Consider the following 23608-nt stretch of genomic DNA (forward strand, 5'->3'; position numbering starts at 1 on the left):
GTGGGGGCCTCCGGGGCTGCTGCCTGAAATCATTCTGATTTTGACTCCGGGCTTTCCCCCATTAAACTGGCAGGCCTGATATCCTTGCTATCCTTGCAAAAAAAATTGCGTTTGATCTGATCTCGTTAGGTCTGTTCGTTTATACTTGAATAGCATACTAGTAATTCTCTACAGCAGTATCTATTTCGTTTTTAGCTCGTAGAATGTTTTTTTTTTGTTGCTACAGTACAACAGCTACATGAAGCAATGTAGTGTAATCTAGCATAATCCTGAGTTGCGACTTCTTTCTACATAGAAAGTAGAAAAGATACGTGCATCCCATATAATCGTACGATGTTGACCAAGAATGTACTCCTTGTGGAGCCCGGAGCGGAGACACCTTCCCGAGAAAATTCCCGCGCTCCAGTCGAGTCCAGATCGACACCTTGAATCTCACTGCCAAAGCTGGTGGCCGGGACTGCCGCAGCTAGGACAATTCGGCTTGGCAGGAGCGCCAGAAAAGAACAGACGCAATGGCCTCCTTCGATCTCAACCCGACAGGGATCGCTCAAGGCATCCCCACCGGCCCCGAGCTGGACGACAACCTTGATACAGACCACTTGAACGCGGTCGATGACTACCCCGATGAAGCAGACTACTACTCTCTACTAGGGCTTTCCTCTAAGCCTCCACCTACCGACTCTCAGATCCGTTCCGCATACCACAACCTGTCCCTTAGCTTCCACCCCGACAAGCAGCCGGCGCACCGGCGCGAAGCTGCTGAGCGCCAATTTAATCGCATCCAAGAGGCATACTATGTTCTGATCGATCCGAAAAAGCGCGTTGTGTATGACATGATGGGATCAGAGGGTGTGAAGCGCGAATGGAGTGGCGGGGGCCTCATGGGTAAAATGGGGAAGCGCGCGAGGTTGGGGTGAAGTCGATGAACCCGGACGAATTCCGACGATGGTTCTCCAAGATGATGAAAAAGCGGGAGAGGAAGTTCGTACATAGCTTAGTCGCATCGCGGGTCAGTCTTTGCTGGGTTCATACGGCCATTTGGATCGTGCTGACTGTGGAATTTAGGGGCACTATTTCCGTGGGGATCAACGCGGCTGAGGCCATCAGGGTGGATGAGGATGATGGCAACGTGACATTGGAGCTGCATAAGATGGGCATGCCCAAGGTTCAGTCGCTGGCTTGCAGGTATCAGTTTAAGACGCCGTTGTTATTGCCTGGATTCGACTCCGAGTCTGAAAAAGAGGAGGACGATACCACCGCGGAAAGTAAGCCGGCGGAACTTGCAGATGCTGATGAGCAGGAACCGCCCGCAGAAGTGATATTCAGCATGGGAGCTGCTGGTGTTCTTGGGCGGACCAAGCAGAAATACATTGTTGAATATGAAGGAGGATCCGAGGAAGAGATTGAGGTTAGTCTGCTCGAACAAAAACCATGCTCAAGATCGCTAATCAGGGTCTTCAGGTTGCTGGGCCGCCTATAATGGTCGGTAATAGCCTCCACCTGGGCGCCACTATTGTCCCCAATTTCCAAACAATTGCTGGAATGAAAGGCATTTGGCACAAACGGCCGCTCTCCTTTATCCGTGATTCCAACTTACGGATAGAGGCTACTGCACTCCCGGATCAAGCCCTGAAGGCGACCATCGCTCGCAATTTTCAGCCGATCCCTGGCGTCACCCCGTTCCAAGTCACGGCGAGCAGCACTATCAAGCGCTCGCTCTGGCAGGCTCCGCCTTCATTCGATATCCAGGCAACAAAGCTCATTGCCCGGGAGAAATTAGGCTTCTGCTCCTGGTCTAGCGGAGCTTTCACTTGGCCAGACTTCTTGTTCGAACGATTCAATTCAATTGGACCAACCGAGCAATCGCTTTTCGAGATTGAAAGCGAGCCCAGTAATTTCCAAATTGGACTTATTGCGCTTCCGCCGAATCCCAAGAAGGTCATTGAGATCGAAGAAGACGCTGATGCTGATGGCGAGGAGGAGGCGCACGGAAAGGTTGCCGATGCTAAGACGGATAACACCGCCGTCTCGTGGCGTACGTTCATGACAGTTTCTCCAGGTGGCGCTGCGCTCGTGCTGAGCTACAGCCGGAATATCTTCTCTGGGATAGCTGCCAATGACCCGGTTCGGTCAGAGTGGAGTTCCGAAGGATACTATCCCATGCCAAAGATGGAGGGCCCAAGAGCCCTTCGGCTTGAGGTCTCTGGCGTTCTTGGAATGGATGCTTCTCTCACTTGGTCAGTCAAGGCTACTCGACGAGTCAGCGAGTTCACGAAGGTGGGACTTGGTGTAGGCCTAGCGGGCAACGGCGTGGTTATGACCGTGCACTGGAATCGACTTGGGCAGAATCTCACTTTGCCGATCACTGTCTGCTCGCCCAAAGAGGCCAACCATGACGCTGCACTGCTCGCAGGTCTCATCCCCATGGCTCTTTACGGCATTATTGAGTTTGTATACATTCGACCACGCGACCGAAGAAAGCGCCGAGAGCAACTGGCTCGCCGCCACAATGCTCTGAAGAAACTGATCCCCAAGAAGCGAGAAGAAAGCCTGCAAGATATTGAGCTCTTGAGAGATCAAGTCCTAAGGCGGCAAGCTCGAGAGGAAAGTCAGAACGGCTTAGTTATTCGGAAGGCCGAATACGGATACATTCCTCCCAAGAAGAGCAAGACTCTGAAGCCGCAGCTCGCGGAGCCTCGAGTGATTGATGTGACTATACCGGTCGCCAATCTAGTTGACCATGGCCAGCTTAATATCCGAGCCAACACTGTCAAGGTAAGGTAGCCTTATGAGGTTTTTTTTTTCGTGTCGATGCTGATGTGAAACCACCGCAGTTCAATATTCTTGGGTTTTATGACCCAGCACCTCTCCTGCCCAAGCGATTGAAGATTTGGTACACCTATCAAGGCCGGGAGCATTTTGTCGACGCTGGTGAGAAAGAGGATATCGCATGCCCTTTGCGTGCGCACATTCAGCATACTTGAGCATTTAATACCCCTGTAACAATATGGACTTGCAAAAATACCCATTCTACTCTTGACGCTTATACCATATGCGTCTCCATAATACATTACCAGTAGACTTGGAGGATCTGTAGATACAAGAAGACTGCTGACCTGTGTATATTCCCGATAGTACCTCCAGACCTATTGCGCCATAATGTTCAGACCTGTAGTCGCAATCCGAGTCCATCAATTTGAGGTTGAAGGTGCTGGATGAGCAGGGTACATTGCAAATGACTCTTGACTTGTTTAATATGCGACAAGCTTGGCGATTAAACCCAGCTAGGGTAATAATAGGGTGCTGCTAGTAGGTGTACGATGTTTTCCCAAACTAATCGAGGAAATTTAGTATATTTCAATTACCAAAGGATCGCTATATAGTTGATAGCCCCCCTGCTATAGACGGGGTTACGGCGGAGCACGTGCACCAATGACGAACTGCCGCAAAAGCCTAAGCGGTCGACTCCAGATTCGCCTTTCGGCTCTCATCCAACAACCCAATCACGATACCTCTTTCTTGCGCTGAGACTTACAATGACGGACCTTGCGTCGGGACTCTTCAAGTCTCTTCCCAAGCCAAAGTACTCTGGCGAAGAGGAGGAAATCCCCAAGCATGCGCAACCCCGTGGCCCACGCGTCGTCGGCGCCGGCCAGCTCGACGAGACTCAAGTCGTTCTACGGGTGAGTGATTTGCACCGAGTGCTTACCCCCCTGCCAGTACTAATCCATTCTTTCAACCAACTAGAAATCTGGACCCCCACCTTACGGCAACCGCACAGGATGGCGACCCCGAGCAGCAGAAGATTTTGGCGACGGCGGCAGTTTCCCAGAAATCTTAGTTGCCCAATACCCTCTCGACATGGGCCGTAAGGGAACCTCGTCAACCTCCAACGCACTTGCGGTCCAGGTTGATGCAGAAGGGAAGGTCAAGTACGACGCTATTGCACGCCGCGGCCAGGGTGATAACAAAATCATTCATGCATCCTTCAAAGATCTTATTCCGCTCCGGCAGCGAGTGAACATGGGCGAGGTCTCCCTCGACCGGCCCTCGGAGGAAGAAGTTGCCATGCAGATGGAGAAGACTAAGGCCGCTCTGGCCGGTTTAGTTGAAGGAGCTGTCAAAGCCCAGAAGCCCAAAAACGTGAAGGGCGGCCGCCGGGCGGAACCAACATTTGTTCGATACACACCAGCGAACCAGATGGGCGACCAGAGCAGCAAGAACGACCGAATCATGAAGATTGTGGACCGCCAGCAAGATCCCATGGAGCCACCCAAGTTCAAGCACAAGAAGATTCCTCGCGGCCCACCCTCACCCCCAGCCCCAATTATGCACTCGCCTCCTCGAAAGCTTACCGCCGAAGACCAAGAAGCCTGGAAGATTCCCCCTCCCGTGTCGAACTGGAAGAATCCCAAGGGTTACACTGTCCCTCTGGACAAACGTCTGGCTGCCGATGGACGTGGATTACAGGATGTGACTATTAATGATAAGTTTGCGCAATTCGCCGAAGCCCTTTTCACTGCCGATCGCCACGCTCGCGAGGAAGTCCAGCTCCGTTCCCAGATGCAGCAAAAGCTAGCCGAGAAAGAGAAAGCTCAGAAAGAAGAAAACCTGCGCGCCCTGGCTCAGAAAGCACGCGCAGACCGTGCCGCCCTCGCCGCCGCGACTCCGATTCCCGCGCCCGTTCTCGCAGCGCAAGCCGCAGCGGCTCCCCTACTCTTCTCGGTCCGCGTCCCCCAGCGAAGATGAAGAAGCAGCCCGTGAGCGCGAGAGGGAGCGTCGTGAACGACGACAGGAGAACGAACGCCAGCTGCGCCAGTCCCGCATGGGTACTGAGCGTCGTATCCAAGCAATGGCCCGTGAACAGAACCGTGATATCTCTGAGAAGGTCGCTCTTGGCCTTGCGAAGCCTACGCAGAGCTCAGAGTCTATGTGGGACTCGCGCCTGTTTAATCAGACCAGCGGCATGAACTCTGGTTTCAACGAGGACAACCCGTACGACAAGCCGCTATTCGCTGCGCAGGACGCCATTAATAGCATTTACCGCCCTCGTGCGCAGGTTGATGACGTCGATGATGGAACCGAAGAGATGAGCAAGATCCAGAAGGCGGATCGTTTCGAGGTTCTTGGCCGGGCAAAGGAGGGATTCCGTGGCGCTGCTGATGCCGAGGAGCGACAGGGCCCTGTTCAGTTTGAGAAGGATGCGGCGGACCCCTTTGGCATTGAAAGCATGATTGCGGATGTGTCTACTGGATCGAAGCGCTACGGTATCCAAGAAGCTGAGCAGGACGACCGCGGTGCGAAGCGTGCTCGTGTCGACGACGATGAGTAAGGTCTTTAGCATTTTTATATCAATCCTTTCCTTTTCTTTCTTTCTTTGTGGAATGCGGCTTTTATCCTGGAAAATTCATGGGGCCTGTGAGCGTTACGGGCGTTAGGTACGATGGGGCATACCAAAATTCAAAGAACTTCGATTTCTCGTCACGTTTTCCTACTCATCGGTATGGTCTGTATTAATTGATCGGTCTATCTCAGCCCGGTGACACTGCCATATACTGGAAAAGATATCCCTGAAAATTCCTAAACCCTACTCAAAATTTACTAGGACAAGCTACCATGGCAGCTCCGACGAAATAAAGAAGAACTGACAACATCAATTGAAGGACCAAGACTTGGAAAATCTCACGTTTCATGTAGACGGTGAGTCGAAAGCGACGGACCCAACTCCAATATACAAATTAGCACAAAACCGTCATTCAGGCACACACTCTAGTTCTTTACCTCCGAGGCATTAGGAGAGAGCAGATCTTCCAACCATTTATACGAAACAGGCAAGCTGTTAGGGTATCCCATATGCAGCATGCCCTCGAAGAAGCGGCCTTCCTTAGGACCACCATGGTTGAACAAGATCAGCGAGTCCTCAATAGGCACCACGCCGTCATCAACGCCCTAGTGAATACCGTTAGCAAATCCCAAACCCCGTTGAACGACAGATCCAAGAAAACACATACATTCAGCAACAACAACCGACAATTCGGCTGGTCCACTACCCCTGTCTCGACAAGCGAGAACTTCTTCTGCGAATCCCGAATAAACTCCTCCGTCGTCTCATACCCATATTTCTCCGCCCAGCTATCCGTGATCCTGTCACACAATTAGCCTCAGTCCGATCGACTCCATCCTCCCAGGGAACCCTGGGGTTGCATAACTCACGTAAAGGGATACTCATGGTCATTGACCTTACTCAACCATTCCGGACTCAAAAAATGATGCGAACCAGCCCCATGCGCCATCGCCCCAATCAACCTCTTCCGATGCGTACACGCCGCCCGAATCGCATAAAAGCCGCCCGCGCTTAGCCCCCAAACCGCCACCCGCGCGTCATCCAGCTCTGGCCGCTGCGCGATGAAATCCAGCACGCTGGACCAGAGTCTGTCCGCGGATTCCGGATCCGCCGGGTCGGCGGGCGAGTCCGCGGTGCCGGGGATCTCGGCGATGACAGCCGCCCAGCCGCGGTTGGTGATCTCGTGCGTGCGCTGGCTGTTGTCGGGGCGGTAGCCGTCCAGGCCTGTCATGAGGAAGACGACCGGGACGGGGTTGGAGGCGGATGCTTCGACGGGGAGGCGGATATAGAGCGGGATACTCGGGCCGTCGTTGCTGGCGCGATGGGTGTGGGGGATCACTTCTTCCTTGAGCACCGGGGTCCAGAGGGCGGAGGCCTTGAGGTACAGGTCTTTCTGGCGGTTGAAGGCGGCGCGTTTGGCTTGGTTGGAGGGCCGCGTCGTTGGGCTGACGTAGGGGAAGCGCGAGATGCGGAGGACGACGGCGGCGCGGCGGTAGAGGTCCGAAGCGCGGCCGGCCTGGTTGGACGCGAGCGCTGCGTCGGCCTCCTTTTCCAGGGCATCGACGACCGGGGTGAAGGCTGATGTGTAGGCGTCTGTGAAGGGGTCGTTGATGTTTTCCTGGGTGGGTTAAAGAGTTTTAGATAGGGAGGCATGAGGAATTTGCGGGGGAGGTACGATCCGGTATATGGGGCGCTTACAGCGATCAGCTTCTCAAAAATGGGCTCAAAGTCCTCGAAAGCGCCATCGTGGAATGGGTAGATCGATTTGGAGCTCTGGGGCGGGAAATTAGGGTTAGTTGCGGTCCGTCTCAAAGTGGTGGGGGATTGTTCACGTACGCAGAATTTCCACTTAGTCTCCCAAAGGGCTTTGATAGAGCCCTTGTGGGGGTAGACGGAGTTGAAACGCTCTTCTCCAAGGATCCAGGGAGGCATTTTGTATGAAGTGTTAGTCTTGATTTCCGGATGAAATGTTGGGAAGAACTACTAGTAGAGGATTTGTACAATTTATGGAAGCAAAATCCAGTCCCCGCAGGAGAGTTTGGAAGGTAGCATGCATGACGATTGACAATGCCTAACAATTACTTTGAAAGGATGCAATTTGCCGGAATCAGCGATTTTGTGATCGGTTTGCATTCGGAGCGTAAGTAGCAGCCGGAGATCTGGGGCAGTGGAGGAGATCTCCCCAGTAGTCTCGACCAATAGTAGGATTTATGAGAGATCTGTTCCAAGAAAATGCGACTTTCGAGTCCTGATTTCTGTCATTGCGGAGATGTTGGCGGCGCATCGCTAAATGCGGAAGCTCTGGGGTTCGGGAATTCAGGTACGCGCATGATGTTCCAGTCTACCTAAGCTGCAACGAGTCTAACTTGAAGGGCAGACCAAGCCGTATACATACCCTCAAACTCTCATTTAATAATATAGTCTCATAGCTTCATGTTCACGGCAGGATAATAGAGCCTAGGGCTTCATTTCATGGGTGGGCGTGGAGAGAATGGAATGTGGTATTGGAATGTTTACCGCATGCGGCACGAATCCAGAGCGTGAACAATTTGCCTCGCACATCGTCCTCTTCGCCTTGGCATGGCCTGCTAATTTTTAGACTCATTGTTTCTAGAAGTTGGTATGCAATTTCATTAAAATGAATAGGATTAAGGTAGCCTTGCGTCTTCGCGGCATGAGAGATACGAAGCTTATATACAAGCTCCTAGGCAAGCATCATCTAGTTCGTGTACTTTTCCCAGTATTCATAGCCTTTGGGCAGGTGGCTAGGACTAGGAATGATTAGCAAAGTGAGCATATAATGATGGAGGCTGGGACTTACCCATTGTCTTCGGCAGGCTTGATCGAGTGACCATCTTCCTCAACATACTGGTCATTGGTGTGAGCGTTAGGCCAAGGTCCCTTGTTGTCGTCGGTGTGAGCAACAACGGGTTTTCCATCCGGGCCATCAGGAACTTGGGCGTGGGAGTGGTCGGTGTGCGGGTTGGGCCAAGGACCCCTACCGACTATCAGCATTGTGGGTCGTTTTTTCACTATTTTAAGGCGCTTACTTGGTGTCCTCCGAATGAGCGGTAGTTGGAGGGCGTCCATCAGAGCCATCGCCAGTTTGAGCATGATCACTATCGGTGTGAGGCTTAGGCCATAGGCCCCTGTTAAACTTTAGTATCATATACTGAGATATCTCATAAGAAAAAAAGCTTACTTGGACTCTTGCTCTTGAGCAGTAATTGGCTCGTCTTGGGGAGGTGTCTGGGAGGCATAGTACTCGGGCGCAACTTCGTAGTAGGCAGGCTGATCTTCGGGGCCTGGTTCCTGGCCCTCCGGAACAGAGTACCCAGGCGCAAGCTCTTCAGGCTCAGACTCGGGAGCAGGAACCTCTGGCTGTGTCTGAGTTTGGGGTTGAGGTTGGGGTTCGACAGGAACCTCAGGAACTGCAGGAACTGGGGCGATATCATGATAGGGCAGAGCAGAGTAGTCGGGCTGAGGATACTGGGTATAGTTAGGGGGCTTTCCGTGGCCAGTGGGCTTTGGACCAGGGGTAGTCTCTGGCTGAGGTTGAGAGTAGGGCGGCGGGGTCTCCTGATGAGGTGGCGGACTCTGCTGCTGCTGCGGAGGCGGTGTCTGCACCTCAGGGCCAGGGGCAGTGCTTGTCGAAGATGGAGCCGGTGCTGGGAATGGGGCCTCTGATTCTGGTGGATACATGGCACCGTGATTGCTAGTTGGGACCTTAACATTGGCCCCCGACAAATCGGTTCCGGCCTTTCCAGCTGCATTTCCGCGGTGAGGCTGAGGATAAGCAGCGCATGAATCATAGTGACTCTGAGGGGGGAGCTTCGTCTGATCCAGGGAAGGTCTCAGGAGCCTCGATAATCGTCGAAACGAGGCCTGCCTCCACGTGCCATTCAATATGACAATGCAGCAGCCAGACGCGTGAAATTAAGTTAGTGTGTCGATTCGTGATGGCTGGGGGGGTAAGAGGGACTTATCTGGATTATCAGCGCGGAAACGGATGACCACATGGCCATGGTTCTGGACCATGATAGTGTCACGGCGAATGGGAGTCTTGGAGATGTTCTGGAAGTAAGCGCCAGTGAAATAGCCGCCATTAATCTCAGATCTCTGCAGAACTTGGAATTGATGGCCGTGCAAGTGCCATGGGTGAAGGTTGTTGTGGTGGTTGTTGATGACGATTTCGACGATCTCGCCGTGCTGGACCACGAAAGGGTTGACCTGCCCGTATACGGCAGGGTCGGACGCATACTCCTTTCCAACGGTGTTTGCGGTGTAAAGAGTGGGAACCTTGGGAGGGATGTAAGTCTGGTTATTGATGGTGAAACGAGGGACGCCATCAATTTCGGTGGAGAACGTATCGATAATGATCTGACGGTGCATAGGTTGCAAGAGCGCTTCCTTATCCTGAGGGATGAAAGTCAGATCGTCCACGAATTCGAATTCGGTCAAAACAGGTGGCGGTGGAAGGGGCTTGGCCTCATCGTAGACAAACCAAGCCGTGACATTAGGATTGTAGTTCGCCGGAACCTCGCGACCTTCATACACGAACATCATGTTGACGTCCATGGTATCCCAAATCGCGAAGTTCTTGCTAGTATCGGGCTTGGCCTTGATGAGAACGCTTGTCCGCTGGGCAGGTGCGAGTCGTAGCATCTTGGAGCCAACCGCATACGGCTCAGTATAGACACCATCAACTTCAACCACAGTCATCTCGTGCCCATCGAAAACCCAGGTATGGCCGGGCCAGTTGCTGAGACAAATAATGTGTACGAGATAGGTCTTGTTCGGCAGGACCTTGATCTTAGAGTTGTTGGAGTCGTTGATCAATGCCGAGTTTGGGACCGGCTCACGGCCACCGAAAGCAGCCTCGTTCTCTGCTGATTCGTACTGAGCCAACAGATCTGGCATCTGGTCATGGTACCAGTCACTCAGGGTAATCGTTATCTCCTCGTCAAATTGGAAGGGTGGATTGGGGTCATGCACGATGAGAGCGCCTCGGAAGCCATCAGGGTACTGCCCCATGTTATGCGAATGGTACCAGTAAGTTCCGGTTTGATTGACCTGCTTGTGTTAGCACTTTGCTCATGGCTCAATCCGATGGGCCGTAGTCACCTCAAAGTGATATTGCATATGTTCTCCAGGGGGAATGGGGCATTGGGTGACACCACTAGCCCCATCCATCACCCCCGTGGCATACTGGTGGATTCCGTGCCAGTGAACGCCAGTTGACTGGTTTCCGAGCCCATTGTGGACATCCACAATCAGTCTGTCGCCCAGGTCGACGTCGATCTGAGGGCAAGGCCACTGGCCATTGATCCCAATGACAGGTCGTTCAAACCCATCTGGAGCAGCATTCACCCACGTCACGTTCCAATTCAAGTAGACATCCTTTGCTGCTGCCAACGTCGCGGCGCCGGCCAAAAGAAGGAAAGTGAGCTTTGCCATAGTCGGCTATATAACGAATGACAATCGACTCTTCTGCCACAGATAACCAAATCCTCTGATGGACAGAGGCGAGTCGATGGAATAGCTGGAGCCGACGCAGAAAATTAACAATTACAATCTGTCGAAAAAAGAAAGTCGAGCGCTTGTGCAGCCGCGTTTGTTGATGGACGACCATACCGCGGTCTGGGAATCCTGGGGTTTTACATTGATGAAGTCGATCGGCACTAGGGGCACCGTTTTCGTTCCTGAGCCCTTCTTCATCGTAGCTTGCTATGCTAGGCCGGAGCGCCGTCATTCAAGGGCCCCCCGATCGAGCACCCAGGAATTGCTGTGTTCGGGCTTTTTCTTAGGCCTTGGTACCGGGCGCTTCTCGAACCAAGCATTCCCGCCGTGGGCTTGATATTGTGGTATGTCGATACGCGCCAAATCTGGCATTCAAGCCAAACACCCATGCAAGGGGTACATGCTTGTGCCGGCAGCCACTGTCAACAGTCGACATAGTACTCGCCAAATAGGGCTCGTCCCGGCCTGATTACTTCTGCCCATGCAAGCATGGCTCAATTGGTACTTTTGGCGGTATCAGACTGAGCGTGCTGCATGCGGATGGCCACGGCTTTGGTCGAAAGCGCTCCAAGTGGCACCGGTAAATCAACCCTAAGACTTTTGCCGCAGTGGTCTCCAGTTCCAAGGTTGTTTCTGCATTGATGACCTCAGCCATGTGTGCAGATAAAGGATGCGGGGATGCCACGTAGGGGAAGCAGTCCCGCGGAACGCGCGACCTCAGAAGCCACGATGCCACGCAGTGACGCAGCCATGGGTCTTATCGGCAGATCGCCGTTTGGACCACATACTATCGGGGTCCGCGCCCACTCTCTGGCGCCCAAAGAGTCAAAGAGTGGGGAGTGGCGAGCAACCCACAAGGTGGAAAAGCCCAATGGGCGGCTGGCCGCGGAGTAGATTCACCAAGATTGACCGGGTGTGCAGGGTCAGCTACAACTCGGACATGGACAAGTAGGCACTAGGCCGCTATCACGTAGTCAAGCGACAGAGATGTCCCCTGTCCAGGGGTCTTCAGGTACAAGCAGTTCTCTCCACAAATGCACGACATCCGAGGGCAACCGAGAACGGCGCCAAGCGCGGGGCTTTGGGTAAAAGATAGCAGATAAGCAGTGGGGAAAAGCAAGATAAAGATTTGCATGAACACATTTGGTAAGACCACCAGATAGCAAGCTGAAAAAAAAAAGGTTGCAAACTCGAATACGCGGGGTCATCTCCCTGATGGCATTTATTGGTTTCCGGTTTCCCTTGTTCCTTCGTCATCTTTGCTTTTCCCAATTTTCTGGGGACGTCTCCACTTCGCCGCATTTGACTCCCCTACCTCGTGCTCTCCATCTCAATTGACGCAAGGCTGTTCTTCGTCTATGGCGTAATCCTTGGAGCTCGCCATGCAATCCCGAGCTCGTCGTGCCCAAGCAGAATCGGCTTCGTCCTCCTAGAGCTCACACTCGAGCTGCACATATGGACTCGTTAACTTTGATCGATGCCCAGGTTCAGCTGGTGGTTGGTGGGCCATTCAATCGTTGATCAGGATCCATGCTGATTCGCATCTTAGGAAGAACGCCTGGCCCTGGTACATATCCCGCTGGAGCTTTACCCATACTTCTTCAAGTCCGTCTTGGGAATTGTTTTCGATGAAATCGCACCACTGGGAAACGTATCCCAGAACGAGGAGACCGTGCTGTCCGACCTAGACGACGGCTCGGAGGGGTCCGAATATCGTGCCCCAGCCTTTCTCAATGTGTCCATCACGCCCGTTGAAGTGTCGGTGATCTGCCCTGAGACGCCTGGTCGAGAAACACTTTCACCCGGTAATCAGCACCCTCGGGCAGCTCGATGACCAGCTTCGATCTCGCCTGGCTGTGAGCGACTACGACTACATTGCTATGCAGGTCATTGGCCAAGGTCTAGAGGCCGGCAAGCGTGTCCTCGAGCTAACCAGTCCGCTCGCACTGGCGGGGATGTATGTGAATATCTGCAAAAGACAAAGCCCCATCACACCCTGAACTAACCTGGCAGCTCAATCTTCTTCATTTCAACCTATTTCTCGGACTACATCCTCGTTCCACTGCACAGCAAGGCGGCTGTTGTCTCTGCCCTCGAATCCAGAGGCTTCCAGTTCGAGAACAGCACCGCCGCCTTCTCCATGAACCCATTCAGCAGCCCAACCTCGCCACGCATTGAGAAATCCTTTAATGAACTCATGCCGCCCGTGACTCCTCCTCCCTCCACCCTTGCCGAGCTGCAAACCCGCACCTTCGCCAACCTGCGCAAGAACCAGATTGTGCCCTTCGTCGACGACACGCTCCGCCTCGTCCAATGCGCCGCCCACCATCAGTACAACGACGACGGCAGCTCCATGTCCATCCTCCGCAATGCGCTGACAACGGTCCTTCTTGTGGATGCTCCCCGCTTCCTCTCGCTCACCCTCGCAGCACTAGACCCAGCCGCCTCTCTCCTCCTCGAAGAGCGTCTGCTGCCCCGCTTTGCGCGTGCCTCCGGCTCGCACCAGGAGTATGAGGACGGCTCAGGCCTCCTCCTCGGGTTCGAAGGAGGACTACCTAGTCCCCATAATGCTAGACCTACGGGATCTCCCTCTCGAAGCTTCCGGTATTGTCTGCGGTGTAGCAGGCCGACTCGCCGAAACAAAGGAGACCTCGGCACGCCCGAGCAGCGGCGACACGAGCCTCGTGGGCAGCAACGAAAGCAGTGTGGTCGGTTCCGTGCCCGCTTTGTTCGATACTTTCGGCACCCGGCTTGCGCTGGGCGAAAAGAAACACAATCTCGACCCGCTGCCGCCGACCTCAATGCACCATCTCAAACCGGACGTGGATCCGGCCGCGGACGCTGTAGAGATCAGTTTTCTGAGCACGGCGCGCTGTGGCACGATCATCGTCGGCGAACACGAGCTGAGAAGAGCTATTGATGCTCTGGATGCAGAAACGAAGCAGGAATCGTCCGAAGAGGCGGATGGTGGCGTTTCTCTTGATGGTTGAGGGGCTATCTTACGACTCCTTACGAGTGCAACGAATACTGAAAATTACGCGGTTTTTGATGGAGGAGAGTAAGGATAAAAGTTTGTTCTCTTCATTTGCTGTTTTTTCAAGCCCATGTCTGTATGAATACCTAATGATTCACGTCTGTCCCATTGGTCCATTCTATGGGCCGGGATCAGAGCTTAGTTTCGTTACTACAGAATGTGACAGGTTACGCATTACGATGGACAAAATGAAATTTGAGGCAAATAATTGCCAGAATTGGAGTGGAAAAGTTTCGCAGGTAAAACTCAATTATTCTCGAGAGTACGGATAGCAATTCTGAGACTGAGTGGTACTATAATTGCAAAGTCGGGTAGTTGGCGGAGAGGAAATAGAAATACAGGGAGGAATTTTGACAGAGGCCGAGGGAGGGAAGAGGAACTTCAGAGCTGATTGATTTTGGGTCTCTAGATTGTATATACTCGTATTGATCGGGAGGCCTCTACGAAAAGTTCTGGTATCTCAGTCTCTCCAGTGGCCAATACCGGATTCACTAGTACAAGGATCGCAATTCTTTTTTGCGGCAATCCATTGCAGACAAATTTAACATTCCCGGGGGGCTGTAGATTCCCGCAAACTTGAATAGGTGTTTGGTTTTGAGCTCGACGTATATTCTTGCTATTCTCTATGTGATCACGCCCTAAAGAATAGCTTCGCTTTAGGAGAAGGTTCGAGGTTCATTGAGTGCCAAACGCCACACTTTGAGGCTGCATGCGATACTGGTAGCTCATGATCGCGGGGAAAGACCTCATTCGGACGAACAGTGGTTAACGTTGGCAGCAAGCATACCTGTTGGCATTGCAGGTAGCATCGCCGCATATGCAAGCTTCATACTGACATGCAATGGAAATCTCTGCGACCCCAAAAAGTAGATATCCCAGTGGAGCTGACATTAGATCTTTGCCACTTGATTAGCGAAAAGATTCACGGCGACCGGGCTCAATAGGCTGGGAGGTTTGCAAAAAGTCTGGAGATAATGTTCGGATACAGGACATACTACTTAGCATCCTGAGAACGTAAGGCCATATAGTGTGGGACGTTGTGCAGCGGAGATCAGCCGTTCGCTCAGCCAAATACCCGCACAGTTCCTGGACGCTACGTTAGCGACTTCTAACAAGCAAGAATCAAACAAGCTTACCATCCGAACATCCACCAGCCCAGAACCCCTGCTCGTTCCAAGCTACACAGCTCACCACTTTCACCCCCTCACCCATCGGTACTGTCGCAACGACTTCTTCCTTCACAATATCCCACGCAAAGACCGCTGCGCCCGCGGGCCCCTCGCCGCCCTTGGCAGCTTCGCTACCGCTAAGAACGACCGCCTCGCCTTGCGCGAATACAGAGCGGACCCGTAATTCAGTATTTCGATAGATATGGCGAGGCCCCTTGCTCAAACCGCCCGGCAATGATTGCTCTCCTCTCTTTTCTGGGCCGCCGAATGCCGCGAGGAGTTTCCCGTTTATGCGATCCAGCAGCCGGACATAGCTATCCAGCGTCGAAACGAGCAGCCCATTGCCATCTGCCGAGCAGCGGACACTAGTCACCGGATGCACCAGCACATCATCTGTCATTTTCCCCATGCGTACATCGTAGACTCGCACATGGCCATCGTAACTACCCGCAGCGATCGAGTAAGAAGGCATATGGACGTGGAGACAGGAGACAGTATCGGTTGCTTCGGACAGGGACTGAATAGGCTTGTAATCTTTAGAACGTGTGTCCCACAGATTGACCATTGTATCGGCGCTTCCTGCACGCGCGAGATTCGTCAGCACTGTAAAGAAAGAAAGAAAGAAAGAAAGAAAAAGAAAAAAAAAAGCACGAAGGAAGCTGGGTACAGGCATACCAGAAACAACCACCGAGTCCCCTTCGCCCGCAAACTGCACAGCCTCGACGCGGCTTGAATGTCCATCCCATCGCCTAGTCGTGACACCCTGCTCGACATCCCATAGAAAGACCTGCCGATCGCCGCCTACACTGGCGAACCGCGCATTGTCGGCCGCAACCGCGACGTCGAGGACCGAATAACCGTGTGCTTCGTACCGTTGGATTGGCGAGACGGTTTCGACTGCACGTGCAGAGTTTTCTGCATTACTCGGGACCGCGCGCGATAAGTGGACTGCGCGGTCTGAGGAGCCTGTGAGCACATAGGTACCTGGATAGCTGGAGAACGTCACGGCGTTGACGGGTGCTGGAGACCACAAGTGGAGCTATTAGCGTCGTTTCTTGGCAGTCGCTATATTCTGGCTTGGTAACTTGCCATTATGTGTCTTGAGTGTGTGCAAATGCCTTGTGGGAAACGGTTTCGCGTGCATTGTGTCGATGCGACTCAGACGAGTCGAAGATTGGAGTTCGGGGAACTTTAATGCGGCACATTAAAGCTGCCGGAATTGGGGTCGTTTTCCTCGATTTCCGTAATTACATCAACTCAAGGAAATAGGTTAGCAACTTAAAAGGTAATAAATTACAAAACCTGAAGGACGCGATAGTATTGATAGTTCATGGTTGCGATTCTCATTCCATATTCGACACGCAAAACATGCCATCTTAGTAGTGATTCCGTGATTCTGTGATATTGCTGTTTAGATATATAGCTGCTCCAACACCGAAAACTCCCCAAAAATTAAAAGCTCCCCATAAAACAAAGTTTTTGTCATAAGATGGCCTTGTTCTTCCCGCAATATTGCCTCCCGATGTTAAGAAGAAATACCCAAGCTCCTTAACTCCTAGGACCCGCTCGGCCATTGCTTCTGCTGTTGCTGCTGTAGACATTCCTCGAGACTCAATCGTACTTTGGCTGCCGCCGCGTATAGCTCCTGGGTGACTCTGTATTCGCCTGCCAGTACTGCTGAGCGAGATTTTCGTCTGCCTCGATTGCAGCTTTTCTGCGAGAAGCCTTGGGCTTGGATGCTCTTGTCCTGAACCGGGGAGGGGGATAAAACCACCACCACCGACCCAGGTCGCAGAACCACCGATCTAGCCAATAATCGCAGTCTTCTTCGTAGTTGTCCGGCGCGACAAGCTCGCCCGAGTTGAATTTGGCCCTATTTCCATAAGAATCTATTGATATCGAGGGATTGGAGATTTAGCAGTACCTTGTCATGTCTGCTATTGTGGCTCGCTGCACCACATAGTACAGTAGTGCGATCCAAATCGTACCAAGAAAGAGCATCCAAAGGGGAGGCGGCGCTAGGCCATCGCCTACAGAGAAAGATATGATGCTCATTGTGCTGGGAGAGGGGCAATGTCTCCCCAATGCATGTTTGTTTTGGTTAAGGACGGACCCGCGCGCGGTCTACCCGCTGCTACTGGGCGGATCCCACTCTTTAGTATACATAGGAGGCCTCCGACAAGTGGACAATATGACCGAATGCTCAATCCCATTATACCACCTAAACGAGCTCGACAACAAATAGCGCGCTCCTATAACATGGTATCCCCACCAGAGCTGCGCAGCTGGCTTATCAAAATACGTTACCTGTCGGCTATACTGTACTGCCCTTTCCATTAGGCTCTATACATACTAGCAACAAGCGTATATTTTCGATGTTCAAAGTGGAGATGCAGTCCGTGTATATGCACCCCGTTATAGGGATCTTCGAAAACCAAACAAAGGATCAACAGGGAGACGCCGGTCCATGCGTGATACATCAGCCGCCGCGACATGCAGGCACGACTCGTACCGAGTACCATAGAGTTTACTTGTGGACAAATTATTTCACTCCAATTTGTGCATTGGTACAGGCGCAAAAATTAACACTATATTTTCCGCGCTACAGAAAACAGGAGGGGTTATTATCAAGGATGTAGACACCATCGCTAGCTACCAGCGGTAAATGGATATAACAAAACGAAACGAGAAAGCCCTTTGAGGCGAAGGTGCGCCCTCCCAAGCGCATGAGCGGCAGGACGTAGGGTACTCAAGAGAAGAAACTAAACGAGACAGCAGACATACTACTCCCTTTTTGAAAAACCCAGACTGGTTCTCGGCCCAGGATCTTAACGACGACCGTGGCTGCGGGTGCTGCCTCCCTGCAGACTCTCGATCTCCTGCTCGAGTGCTTTGATTCTGGTAGTATGTTAGCTGGAAAATATTCTGGCTGAGGATACAATCTGAGTAAAATATGCACATACGCAGCGTGGGTGGCTTCGAGGTCCTTGTTGAGTCGATCGCGCTCGGAGATGAGCTTTTGCTCCCACTGGCGGAAACGCTGCTCCTCGACCTTGACTTGCTCGGTGAACCGCTTGCGCAGATTCTCTTCCTCTTCCTTGAACTTGGGGTTGTCCAACTTGCGTGGTCTGGCCTCGCCGAACTTGCGGGTCTCCATTTGCTGGGCACGATAGGCCTCGTAGTGAGACTCCTCAGTGGTGTGAATCAGGTCGAGCATGTGGGTACGGATCAAGATAGAGCGGAGCTTCTTGAAGTCACAGTGGTCCTCGTTCTCCACTTCGGCAACACCCCAAGAGTACTGACGACCCTTAACAACACGGCCGTCGTTGGCCTTGACATCCTTCTCGGAACCGATGACGGCAAAAGGCATAGCAGCCATCAGGCTGCGGGCGTGGGTGGCAGCGTGCTCATCGTCCTCCTCAACGGGTGGGGTGTAGATCTTAATGCCCTGAGCCTCGATAACGGCGCGGATCTAGAATTATATTAGAGCGTGTTATATAGAAAGAGAATTCCCGGTTCGAGACAAGCGCAAACTTACTCGGTTCTTGTAGCGGATCAGATCAGCCTGGCTGAGAGTGTCGGCCTTGGCAACAACGGGGATCAGGTTAACGCGAGAGCTCAGACGCTTCATGACTTCGATATCGAGAGGCTTGAGGGTGTGACCGGTAGGGCGGATGAAGTACAGGCAGGCGTGCACACGCATGTCGATCTTCTCAGTTCGGCGGGGCTGTTGCTCCTGGAGCATGTAAGACTCGTGCTGGTCATCCAGGAACTCGATAATTGGCTGCCAAGAGTCGCGGTTGTTGACATAGTCGCCGAAGCCGGGAGTGTCGATGACGGTCAAGCGAACTGAAGGGGCCTACCGTTAGCCCGAGGCCCTTGGAAGGGAGCCCTCCGCTGGTATGGGAACTGCAAACCTTTGAAGAACTTCTCCTCCAGCTCAGCCTTGGTGATTTCGATTTCAACGGTGCGGTCCACCTGCTTCTGGTGGCGGCGCTTGTGGTCCGCATAGTTCTTAATGGTGGTGGAGAACAGAGTGTTGATGAAGGTCGTCTTTCCCAATCCCGACTCTCCAGCGACCTGTTGACCATCTCATATTAACAATGGGATGTCCATGCTGACGTGTTTCCAATTCCCACATACCATAATGGTGAAGGCCGCACCCCGCTTCGCAACAATCTTGTGTCTGAACAATGTTTATGAGAAGGGATTCTTGAAAACTTGGAGCAATCCCTGTTGTTATACGTACCGCTGGTTGGGGAGCTACAGAAAACACAGTGGTTAGCTATGATTAGATGTCAGGACACGGGAACGGAATTGACGTACATTGGCAATGCCAATAGGCGAAGCAGTCTCGGTTGTCGACATTGTGTGATGAGGGGAATATAGGGGGAATGGGACAATGAAATTAGTGGTAGAAAGAGACGACCCCTCGGGATGAGAACCGATACAGGGAAGAATATGAAAAGATGACCTTCCGTTGGCTTTTGGGTGGGAAAAGGAGAAGTCGACTGCAGCTCAAATGCTGCTTCCCCCCTGAATCTCCTTTCGTTCTCTGGAGTAGAGCTGGCCCTTTCCTATCCGGGTTTAGTGTACACACTATACCTTGTTGGGACCGGAAAGCGGGCCCAAGATGATCCGGGCTTATCGCTGCGTTTTTGGATTTGTCGATCTTCAGGAATTTTTGACGGAGCAGTGAGCTGTCGCAGGGAACCATGAAGACCGATTTCAAGGTGTGTGCTGGATAGGATCATAGCGCTACAGCGAAAAAGAACAATCGGCTAACAATTTATTTGCACCCTTTTTAGTTCTCCAACCTTTTGGGGACGGTCTACCGTCAGGGCAACTTGCTCTTTACTCCGGATGGAAATTGCTTGCTTTCGCCGGTGGGCAATCGAGTCTCTGTATTTGATCTAGTACAGTAAGTATTTGCTATGACCAGAATCAACACTCTGAAGATTTCCACCCGACACACAATCAATTGCTTATATTTTGGATTTACAGGAACACATCGTATACCCTTCCATTTGCGCATCGGACGAACATCGATCGCTTGGCTCTAGCACCCCGGGGCAATTTACTGCTAACGGTTGATCAAACCGGTCGTGCTATTCTGACCAATTTCCATCGCCGTATCGCAATTCACCACTTCTCCTTCAAGGGCCGCGTGACTGCCCTCAGCTTCTCTCCATCGGGTCGGCATTTCGCGGTGGGTGTGGGCAGACGCCTGCAAATCTGGCAAACCCCCTCGACTCCCGGCACTGAAACCAATGGCGAGATTGAATTCGCACCATTTGTTCTGCATCGCGACCTCGCAGCACACTTCGACAGTGTACAGAATATCGAATGGTCGAGCGACTCTCGATTCTTGCTCACAGCCTCCCGAGATCTGACTGCGCGCGTTTGGAGCTTGGACCCAGAAGAGGGCTTTGAACCCACAACTCTGGCTGGCCACCGTCAGGGCGTCGTCGCAGCTTATTTCAGTGCTGATCAAGAACTGGTAAGCCATATAAAAACTCCTTTATACTCCTGTCTGCTTCTTTCTAATAGTGTTCAATAGATCTACACTGTTAGCCAAGACGGTGCTCTATTCCGCTGGGAGTATATTTCCAAAAAAGACCCCGAAACTGACGAAGACATCGATGAGCCGCGATGGAGAATTGTGAAGAAAGACTTTTTCATGCAAAACGACGCCAAGGTCAATTGCGCTGCATTCCATGCAGCTTCTAATCTTCTGGTTGTAGGCTTTTCAAATGGTCTATTTGGGCTGTACGACTTGCCAGAGTTTAACACGATCCATCAATTAAGGTATGGATGCTGGTAATACATGGGACTATATTCAGCCTTCACTGACTTGGATACTTTTGTAGTATATCTCAGAGCAATATTGATGTCGTCACTATCAACAAGTCAGGAGAATGGCTAGCCTTTGGGTCCTCCAAACACGGCCAGCTTCTAGTGTGGGAATGGCAGTCGGAATCATACATTCTCAAACAGCAAGGGCATCTCGATTCTATGAATGCACTTGTTTACTCCCCGGACGCCCAAAGGATTGTGACAACTGCCGATGATGGTAAGGTCAAGGTGTGGGACGTCAAGTCAGGCTTTTGTATTGTGACATTTACGGAGCACAGCAGTGCCGTAACTGCATGTCAATTCGCCAAGAAAGGCAATGTCCTTTTCACCGCTTCGCTGGACGGTTCAATTCGAGCCTGGGATTTGGTGCGCTACCGTAACTTCCGGACGTTTACCGCACCATCGCGCCTTTCATTCTCATCTCTGGCCGTCGACCCTAGTGGAGAAGTGGTTTGTGCTGGATCTCCCGATTCTTTTGACATTCACATTTGGTCCGTGCAGACCGGTCAGTTGCTTGACCAGCTGTCCGGCCACGAAGGGCCAGTATCTTGCCTCGGCTTCGCTGCGGATGGCAACCACCTTGTCAGTGGCAGTTGGGACCATACCGTTCGAATTTGGAGCATTTTTGGTCGAACACAAACCAGTGAACCTTTGCAACTGATGTCAGATGTCCTCAGCGTTGCTTTCCGGCCTGATGGTAAACAGATTGCAGCCTCGAGCCTCGACGGCCAGTTATCGTTCTGGTCTGTCGAAGATGCCGTTCAACAGGGCGTAGTGGATGGTCGTCGGGATGTTTCAGGTGGTCGCAAGATCACCGACCGCACTACCGCTGCCAATGCTGCAGGTACAAAGGCTTTCAACCGCATCACTTACAGCGCAGACGGCAGCTGTGTCCTTGCAGGCGGTAACAGCAAATTTATCTGTCTGTATGACGTGGGGATGGGGGCTCTGATCAAGAAGTTTACTGTCTCCGTGAACACCTCTCTGGATGGCACTCAGGAATACCTGAACAGCCGCGACCTTACCGAGGCTGGTCCTCGTGCTCTCATTGACGAGACCGGAGAGGCTTCTGACCGCGAAGATCGTATTGACCGCACTCTGCCGGGCGCAAAACGTGGCGTTGATGCTGGCGCACGGAAAACGCGCCCAGAAGTACGGGTGACATCCGTTGATTTTGCTCCAACTGGACGCGCCTTCTGCGCAGCATCCACCGAGGGACTTCTCATCTACAGTCTAGACACTGAATTTGTATTCGATCCATTTGATCTGGATATCTCAATCACCCCCTCAACTATTCTGGCCACTCTTGAGGCTGCTCAAAAAGCAGCCGCTTCAAATACGGCCGATGACGACAATACTTTCCTCAAGGCCCTCATCATGGCTTTCCGTTTGAACGAATCAAAGCTCATTCGCGCCGTCTACGAAGCCATTCCTCCTTCGGATATCCCGCATGTGGTCAAGTCCGTTCCTACAGTCTATCTGCCCCGACTGCTACGCTTTGTTGCGCACGCGGCAGAAGAGACGCCCCACCTGGAGTTCAACTTGTTGTGGATCCAAGCGCTTTTCAGTGCTCACGGCCGATACTTCAAAGACAACTCGGGGACATTTGCCACAGAGTTGCGGGCTGTTCAGCGTGCCGTGGAGGACATCAGCGAAAATCTAAAGCGGTTGACAGATAAGAACCTCCATAATCTGAACTATCTTCTCTCCAAGCCAGTCCTTGCAGAGAGAAAGCCAGCAAGTGCTTTGCTGGCTGTCGCTGCAGGGGACGAGGAAGAGGCTGATGATCAGATGGTGGATGCCGACGATGATGACGAAGGCGGATGGATCGGGCTGGAGTGAGTATGGACGCTTTGATTTTCTCAATGTATGTCTATCTATACGTCTAATTTTGCATCTGCGCTCGGCGTTTGTATATATAAGAGCGGAGAAGAGATTACCCAAAAAGAAAGTGTGTCTTGGTATTAAATGAAAAGGCCTTCCTTTTGTTGAAGAGAACATGTCGAACTTATGCGACTAGTATCACCGGCTGCACAATTCGATGGCCTCAATTTGTCGGTCATCGGAAGGATATGGCTCATTCTAACCCTCTTTCTGTCCATCATGAATTTTCTTGCAGTGGATGATGGGTTTAGCGGAGTACGAGCGGAGTTTTGACCCCGAGCTGCCGGTGCATCACATCCCCATACTGATGAGTTTGGCTGTGGCGCATACGAGCTCCATAGTAATGTGCCACACACTCTATGAGTAGGACGCCAGATAGCTAGTTGCGGGAGTCACAGCGATTCGGGCTACCTGGACAACGTGAGCATCGTGCGCTCTGTTCCTTACATTGGGTTTTTACTTCCCCAAACAGCAACGTCCTGCTTATAATAATAACCACCCAATCCGGGCATTGACGTTACCCGATGGACTGTATTGCCTCCAGGCACACACATCTGTTCTCCCTCTAGTCCTATCAGCAAGGATCCAACTTTCGTACCAAATCTACATACATTCGATGGAGTTCGCTAGAATCGCGATATGAGCGACCGTATTGCATTACCTTTAGCCAGCTCGAACATGATAAATGGAAAACGGGGGGCAATTGCTGAAGCAATCGAAGGGGTACCAACTTTGTAGACATCAGCGCAGCAATCATGTATTTCGGGGCAGCAGACAGGCCTGTCAGGTCGGTTCTTTGTT

The 23608-nt window shown here is 52.2% G+C and overlaps 9 protein-coding genes across 9 annotated transcripts; 5 read left to right on the top strand and 4 right to left on the bottom strand.

Annotated features, from left to right (window-relative positions):
- Positions 1–512: 512 nt before the first annotated feature.
- On the top strand, positions 513–2984 carry N7468_008226 (J domain-containing protein; the record flags this gene model as incomplete). The annotated part of the gene is made up of 4 exons (XM_058477522.1): positions 513–907; positions 1066–1408; positions 1462–2775; positions 2835–2984. The coding sequence occupies 4 exons, from the start codon at positions 513–515 to the stop codon at positions 2982–2984; spliced, it is 2202 nt and encodes a 733-aa protein (XP_058327867.1).
- Positions 2985–3536: 552 nt separating this feature from the next.
- N7468_008227 (SKIP/SNW domain-containing protein) lies at positions 3537–5332 on the top strand (the record flags this gene model as incomplete). Its single annotated transcript, XM_058477523.1, has 3 exons — positions 3537–3683; positions 3748–4725; positions 4796–5332. The coding sequence occupies 3 exons, from the start codon at positions 3537–3539 to the stop codon at positions 5330–5332; spliced, it is 1662 nt and encodes a 553-aa protein (XP_058327868.1).
- A 437-nt stretch (positions 5333–5769) lies between these two features.
- ayg1 (heptaketide hydrolyase ayg1) lies at positions 5770–7276 on the bottom strand (the record flags this gene model as incomplete). Its single annotated transcript, XM_058477524.1, has 5 exons — positions 5770–5949; positions 6012–6144; positions 6214–6962; positions 7043–7117; positions 7181–7276. The coding sequence occupies 5 exons, from the start codon at positions 7274–7276 to the stop codon at positions 5770–5772; spliced, it is 1233 nt and encodes a 410-aa protein (XP_058327869.1).
- Positions 7277–8063: 787 nt separating this feature from the next.
- abr1 (multicopper oxidase abr1) lies at positions 8064–10801 on the bottom strand (the record flags this gene model as incomplete). The annotated part of the gene is made up of 6 exons (XM_058477525.1): positions 8064–8115; positions 8166–8342; positions 8395–8493; positions 8547–9130; positions 9359–10417; positions 10469–10801. The coding sequence occupies 6 exons, from the start codon at positions 10799–10801 to the stop codon at positions 8064–8066; spliced, it is 2304 nt and encodes a 767-aa protein (XP_058327870.1).
- Positions 10802–12319: 1518 nt separating this feature from the next.
- Positions 12320–13854, top strand: N7468_008230 (ACT domain-containing protein; the record flags this gene model as incomplete). The annotated part of the gene is made up of 5 exons (XM_058477526.1): positions 12320–12361; positions 12414–12622; positions 12678–12821; positions 12878–13422; positions 13487–13854. The coding sequence occupies 5 exons, from the start codon at positions 12320–12322 to the stop codon at positions 13852–13854; spliced, it is 1308 nt and encodes a 435-aa protein (XP_058327871.1).
- Positions 13855–15020: 1166 nt separating this feature from the next.
- N7468_008231 (uncharacterized protein) lies at positions 15021–16159 on the bottom strand (the record flags this gene model as incomplete). Its single annotated transcript, XM_058477527.1, has 3 exons — positions 15021–15670; positions 15743–16087; positions 16153–16159. The coding sequence occupies 3 exons, from the start codon at positions 16157–16159 to the stop codon at positions 15021–15023; spliced, it is 1002 nt and encodes a 333-aa protein (XP_058327872.1).
- A 981-nt stretch (positions 16160–17140) lies between these two features.
- On the top strand, positions 17141–17407 carry N7468_008232 (uncharacterized protein; the record flags this gene model as incomplete). The annotated part of the gene is made up of 1 exon (XM_058477528.1): positions 17141–17407. The coding sequence occupies one exon, from the start codon at positions 17141–17143 to the stop codon at positions 17405–17407; it is 267 nt and encodes an 88-aa protein (XP_058327873.1).
- Positions 17408–17895: 488 nt separating this feature from the next.
- Positions 17896–19435, bottom strand: aspC (septin CDC12; the record flags this gene model as incomplete). Its single annotated transcript, XM_058477529.1, has 7 exons — positions 17896–17965; positions 18031–18539; positions 18606–18916; positions 18985–19147; positions 19211–19253; positions 19317–19330; positions 19394–19435. 7 exons carry the CDS (start codon positions 19433–19435, stop codon positions 17896–17898), a joined length of 1152 nt encoding a protein of 383 aa, XP_058327874.1.
- Positions 19436–19782: 347 nt separating this feature from the next.
- Positions 19783–22765, top strand: N7468_008234 (snoRNA-binding rRNA-processing protein PWP2; the record flags this gene model as incomplete). Its single annotated transcript, XM_058477530.1, has 5 exons — positions 19783–19800; positions 19876–19988; positions 20072–20567; positions 20628–20875; positions 20938–22765. The coding sequence occupies 5 exons, from the start codon at positions 19783–19785 to the stop codon at positions 22763–22765; spliced, it is 2703 nt and encodes a 900-aa protein (XP_058327875.1).
- Between the last annotated feature and the right edge of the window lie 843 nt (positions 22766–23608).

The sequence above is a fragment of the Penicillium chermesinum genome, assembly GCF_028974085.1.
Source record: "Penicillium chermesinum strain IBT 19713 chromosome Unknown utg000006l:1.0-2335141.0:1.0-2336784.0, whole genome shotgun sequence".
NCBI lineage: Eukaryota > Fungi > Ascomycota > Eurotiomycetes > Eurotiales > Aspergillaceae > Penicillium > Penicillium chermesinum.